Source organism: Nicotiana attenuata, unplaced genomic scaffold (genome assembly GCF_001879085.1).
Source record: "Nicotiana attenuata strain UT unplaced genomic scaffold, NIATTr2, whole genome shotgun sequence".
Lineage (NCBI taxonomy): Eukaryota > Viridiplantae > Streptophyta > Magnoliopsida > Solanales > Solanaceae > Nicotiana > Nicotiana attenuata.
The window spans coordinates 192,205-197,794 of NW_017671004.1; the positions used below are offsets into that span (position 1 = coordinate 192,205).

The following is a 5,590-nucleotide window of genomic DNA, read 5'->3' on the forward strand; positions in this document are numbered from 1 at the left end:
ATATATATATATATATATATATATATATATATATATATATATATATATATATATATATATATATATATATATATATATATATATCCACCGTCTATTTTAATTTATATATATCTACTGACTATTTTTATTTCAAACAATTAAGTGAGCGCCCATTTAAATCAATTCTTCTTTCATTAATATATAATTAATACACGTCTCTTAGTGCATCCATCTTTATTTGGAAAGACAAGAGTCTTTTTGAATTGAAATGCAAGACATGTTGGTAACTCTTTATCGTTCATTAGTTACTTAACATATCGGAATTATAAATTCTACTTTGGAACGAAATTATTAAAGAAAATCTTTTATGAAACAACTGACAATTTATTATGCGAGACATGTAGGTAACTTGTTATTGCTCTTCAGTTATTTAACATTTCAGAATTATAAACTTTACTTGGAAAGGAATTATAAAAGAAATCTCTTGATGAAACAAACCTTTGGTAATTTACTTTCTCTGCTTTCTGGCCCTTTATTTTCTACATAAAATAACAATTCCACTAGATTCTACTACATCAGCCGAAATTAATTAGAGAAGATATTGTAAATAGTCAATAGATTACGTTTAAAGTAAGGAATTATATTACTTATATATAAAAGGCATATTAACGCAAAAAATAATAATCATCCATTTGGCCATACCACTTTAAGTTTGTCATGGTGAGTTAGCATGACTTACTAGTTTCTTTACAATAACTTGGGTTTCATTGTTTATTTTTATTTTTCTATCAAGTCATTGTAATAATACTTTTCTGAAAATTTTCTTATACAATCATTAATCACGTGAATGAAAAATGATTGATTATAGCTATTTTTTTTGTCATTTTTGCAGGACAGAGTTTCCATCTTTCTAGTTTGTGTTACTTCATTTATTCTGCACAAAGGTCTAGCTGCTACTTTTGATGTCACTGATTATGGTGCAATCGGAGATGGAGTAACTGATGATTCTCAAGTAAAGTATTTTTAATAATTAGTTTCCACATCTTATAAAGAAAAACAATTCTGTGAATAGAAGAAAAAAAAGTTGATTAATTGTGTATTGTTCCATTTTGAAGGCTTTTCAACAAGCTTGGCTAGATGTATGCTATGATTGTGAAAATCCAACGATGAACCTACCAAGTGAAAAGTTATTCTTGTTGAGCCCTATAATATTTCAAGGCCCTTGCAATTCTCCCACTATTAATATACAGGTATAATGCTACATTCTCTCTATAGTATTTAAACTCATATGACGACCTAGACAAGTTTGTTTTATATTCGTCATCTCTGATTAGGAGGCATATGGCCCAGAAATATTTGTTAGAAATTAAACTTCAATTCTAATAAACATGTTTCATTTGATTTGGTTTATTAGGAAAGGTTTTAACATTTTAGAGATAAAATTCCAGGAAATCTCTTGTTTGAGAAATGTCTTTGGACAAAAAGGGCAGCATGGTGGTGCACAAAATATCCCGCAATCTCGCGGGGTTCGGGGAAGAATAGTACCCCAAGAGTGTGGCGTAGACAGCCTACAAAAGAAAGAAATAAATTCCTTAAAAGAATTGGACACTTTTTAAAATAACTTTTTAACAAACATCTCACTTTAAAAAAAAAAATAGCAACCATCTAATTGTCTTTCTTCTCATGAATTTATTTTTAAGGTGTGTGTGTAGGAAAAAAATATAAAGGAACAAAAGTGAGAAATAAATTTCCTTAAAAGAGTTGGCGGATTCTATTTTTTTTGTTTTTTTTTTTTGCAGGTTATTGGAGAAAGATTAATTTAATTATTTTCGAATTTAAATATATTGTAATGTTGTTTTGAGTTTTAACAGGTTTTAGGGAATATCACTGCACCCCAAAATTTAACAGAATGGGTAGGGTGTGAAAATGATAGTTGGCTTTATTTCACTGGGATATCTGGTCTCATCATCAATGGCACTGGTCAAATTAATGGTCAAGGTGCTACCTGGTGGAACATTTCTGGTTCCGCTCACAAGGTATGTTTAGAGCTCGCACTCAAAATATTCTAATTCAATATGATAACTTAATAGTCAAGAGGTTACAATTTAAACTAAAACATTAAGAGTTTGAATTCTTTATGTCTCTCGATTTTTTATGTTGAATTGCATTTTTCACATATCACTACTAGAAATTCGGCAAAAACCGACCAAGAAAAACCGACCAACTTTGGTCGGTAAAAAAACCGGCCAAAAACCGATCAAAGTTGGTCGGTTTTACAAAATATTTTAATTTTTAATTTTTTTTTACGAAACCAACCAACTTTGGTCGGTTTTCTTTGGCGCAAAAATGCAGGAAACTATTTTTGAGTCCCGCGAAATTTATTTTTCAAGAAACCGACTAATGTTGGTCGGTTTTTGCAATTAAAATAAATAAAAATTAATATTAAAAAACCGACCAACTTTGGTCGGTAAATTCGGCCGGTCATTTTAAAAAATCGACCAACTTTGGTCGGTAATTTTATTTTTTCGTAAAACCGACCAACTTTGGTCGGTTATTTTCGTGCGAAAATACAATTAAAGAGTATAAATAAATAAAAAAGACAATCTTAAAACAAAATGCACCAATGGTCTAGTGGTAGAATAATATGCTGCCACAATACAACCCCGGTTCGATTCCCAGACGGTGAATCTTTTGATTGCATATTTAAAATACCGACCAACTTTGGTCGGTTTTTTTTTTTTGCAATATTTTTTTTTAATTTAATTTACCGACCAAGGTTGGTCGGTAATTTCCGACCAACTTTGATCGGTATACTAAAGCGACCACCAAAATACCGTCCAAGCGTATTTGTTCGCATTTTGGTCGGTAATTGGCCATAACCGACCAACTTTGATTGGTAATTGGCCATAACCGACCAAAGTTTGTCGGTTTTTTTTAATCGCTAATTACCGAATTTCTAGTAGTGTATCTTGTTAATTATTCGAAGAAAAAGAGAGATGTAAAGAATATGAGTTAATAATATTAAGGAATTTGACAAAGTTTTTGTCTCTCTTTTTTTTTTTGCTAGGTCAGTGGGACTTGCCACAAGCCAACGGTAAGACAATTTATATTTTTCCAAGTGTTAAGGTTATACTTATACTGTGGTATGATGGTCGACGAATTGCTTGAACCCTTTTGTAATTATTGAGTATGAGTGCTCACTTAATTTAGTTAAGTTGTAGTATATACAATTAGTCCTCTATATAACAGCATACCTATATAATAATTATTAGCTATAAAAATCAAGTTCTCTCGGAACCAGCCTTTTATGTTATTTTATAATATATATTTTTTATAACAACACTTTGCTATAGCATCCAAAAAATATCGGAACAAATACGGCTGTTATAGAGAGATTTGAGTGTATTCCTGTAATTTAATCTAATTTTCTTAAAGTTTGATTCTATATTTTTATGTTATAAGTCATAGATAATATTTCAGTATTTAAAATACTGGTAAAATATTAAAAGTTTGTTTAAGATAGTATTTTAAGTTAAACAATCATTTTCACTAATAGATATTCAAACTTATTTTGCAAGTGAAATTCAAGTCTAGGAAAATACAACTTTTAACTAGATATTCTTCTACTTTAGTTTCAGTTTCAACACTCTTAATTTTTATATAAACTTCAAACAAAAATAATATCCAAACGCCTACTAATTGTTTTTATTTTGCAGGCTATGCACTTTAATTTTTGTAATGATCTTCAATTGAGTGGACTGAACCTTGTTAATAGTTCAAGAAACCATATTAGCATCACTTTTAGCACAAGGGTAAATATCTCCAATATCACTATAACTGCACCTGAAGATAGCCCCAACACTGATGGTATTGACCTCTCTATGTCTACTACTCAAGTTCAAATTCTGAATTCCACATTTCAAACAGGTAAGTATAATTTTAATGTACTATAATCAATGTATTAAGGTTCTATTTTTTTTAATTCTTTGGATAAGATTTAAGCTGATTAATTTTCGTAACAAAAAAAATATTCGTACGATTAGGTGATGATTGTATTTCGATCAATACGGGATGTTCTGATATTAATATTACTGGTATTTCATGTGGACCGGGACATGGTATAAGGTAAAAGTTGACCTAAATTTTTCCTTTCATTTTCGTTTTATTTTTGGCAAAATAGATTGGAACGCTAACTTGGCGATTTTTATTAAGTACCATTTTTGTTTTAATGAAATCCTTCTTGCACTCCTCTTTCTTTTTTTTTTTTTTTCGCAGTGTAGGAAGCCTAGGATTTAATGAGACTTTTGCTGCTGTGGAGAATATAAATGTAACAAATTGTACCCTCCAAGGAACACAAAATGGTGTAAGAATCAAAACATGGCAGGTAAATAGAAAGAGGGTTTTTATTTTTTATTTTTATTTGCCAAAAATTAAAAAAAAATGTTTTCCAATGCCTTTTCAGGGTGGTATGGGCTATGCCAGATTTATAAATTTTGAGAATATCAACCTCACAAATGTTCGTCATCCCATCATTATAGACCAATTCTATTGCAATGGTGCTCATAATTGTGGAATTGAGGTAAACATAAAGAAATAAAAAAAACCTCGAATTCTTGATAAAAAGGAACTTATTATATTTTCAAATGATAATTAATCCATATTATTTTTTGTGCAGCCAAATGCAGTCCAAGTGAGTAATGTAACATACAAGGATATATTTGGGACAACACCAAGCAAAATAGCTATAAATCTGAATTGCAGTGACAACTGTACAGCTTGCACCAACTTAGTGTTTGAGCAAATTAATATAACATCAGTTTTGCCTGAAAAACAAACTCGTGCAGCTTGTAATAATGCTCATGGACAAGCCAATTCAACTTTACCCCCAATAACATGCTTGTTAACATAATTATATTACCAAGAAAATTTTCCATTTAGTATAGCAATTAGAGGATAACATTTTTTGTTTAGCAGTATAGTATTTGGAGTTGGACGCATGTTCATGAGTTTAAGCTAATATAAGTTGTCTGTTTTACTTGAATTATCTACTAACTTTGAGTCATTGTATCGGTGCTTGTTATTACATGAAAATCACTTGGAACAGGTATTTTAGTCATATCTTTTATTTTATTTCGAGATTGACCAAAATCAAGTTTGCTGTGGAATTCAAGACCTAATATACCATCAAACTTGGGTACCAAAAATGTCACACTGAGCTCTCTGTTGTTGTTGAACATGCGAACAAAGTACCACATTAGATGCTGATAAGGAAAAAAAGTTGCATATTAGGTGCAACAATGCTCTTATTCAAATGAATAAAATCTGTGCATACACGCCATTTTTCATTCTTTTTAAGAGCTACCATTACATTTACTAGCCAGTCAGGGTAGAGTACCTCTCAGACAGATCCGTTGCCAATAAATTTTAATGATGTGAGATATTTTGGGAAAATCCTACTTGTATAGCATGTTAACGGATCCAGATATTGCTCCAGTCCTGTTGTAGTGAACTGCATTCGTTGTATGGCATGTTAAGCGTGTACCAAGGGTAAATACATACCCAAATATGATGTTTACACCAAACCAAGCTGTTTAATCATGACATTTAGAAT

General features: G+C 30.6%; 1 protein-coding gene across 1 annotated transcript; it reads left to right on the plus strand.

Annotated features, from left to right (window-relative positions):
• The first annotated feature begins 247 nt into the window (after positions 1 to 247).
• On the plus strand, positions 248 to 4,888 carry LOC109205154 (probable polygalacturonase At3g15720). The gene is made up of 10 exons (XM_019367832.1): positions 248 to 262; positions 872 to 991; positions 1,095 to 1,229; positions 1,851 to 2,015; positions 3,047 to 3,073; positions 3,696 to 3,906; positions 4,023 to 4,104; positions 4,255 to 4,363; positions 4,442 to 4,558; positions 4,655 to 4,888. The coding sequence occupies exons 1-10, from the start codon at positions 248 to 250 to the stop codon at positions 4,886 to 4,888; spliced, it is 1,215 nt and encodes a 404-aa protein (XP_019223377.1).
• The last annotated feature ends 702 nt before the right edge of the window (positions 4,889 to 5,590 follow it).

Bases quoted from the DNA above. Each gene is read 5' to 3' on its own strand.
- LOC109205154 (XM_019367832.1), top strand. The intron at 4,105-4,254 runs GTAAAAGTTGAC...TTTTTTTCGCAG, and splicing joins GGACCGGGACATGGTATAAG to TGTAGGAAGCCTAGGATTTA. The intron at 4,559-4,654 runs GTAAACATAAAG...TTTTTTGTGCAG, and splicing joins CTCATAATTGTGGAATTGAG to CCAAATGCAGTCCAAGTGAG.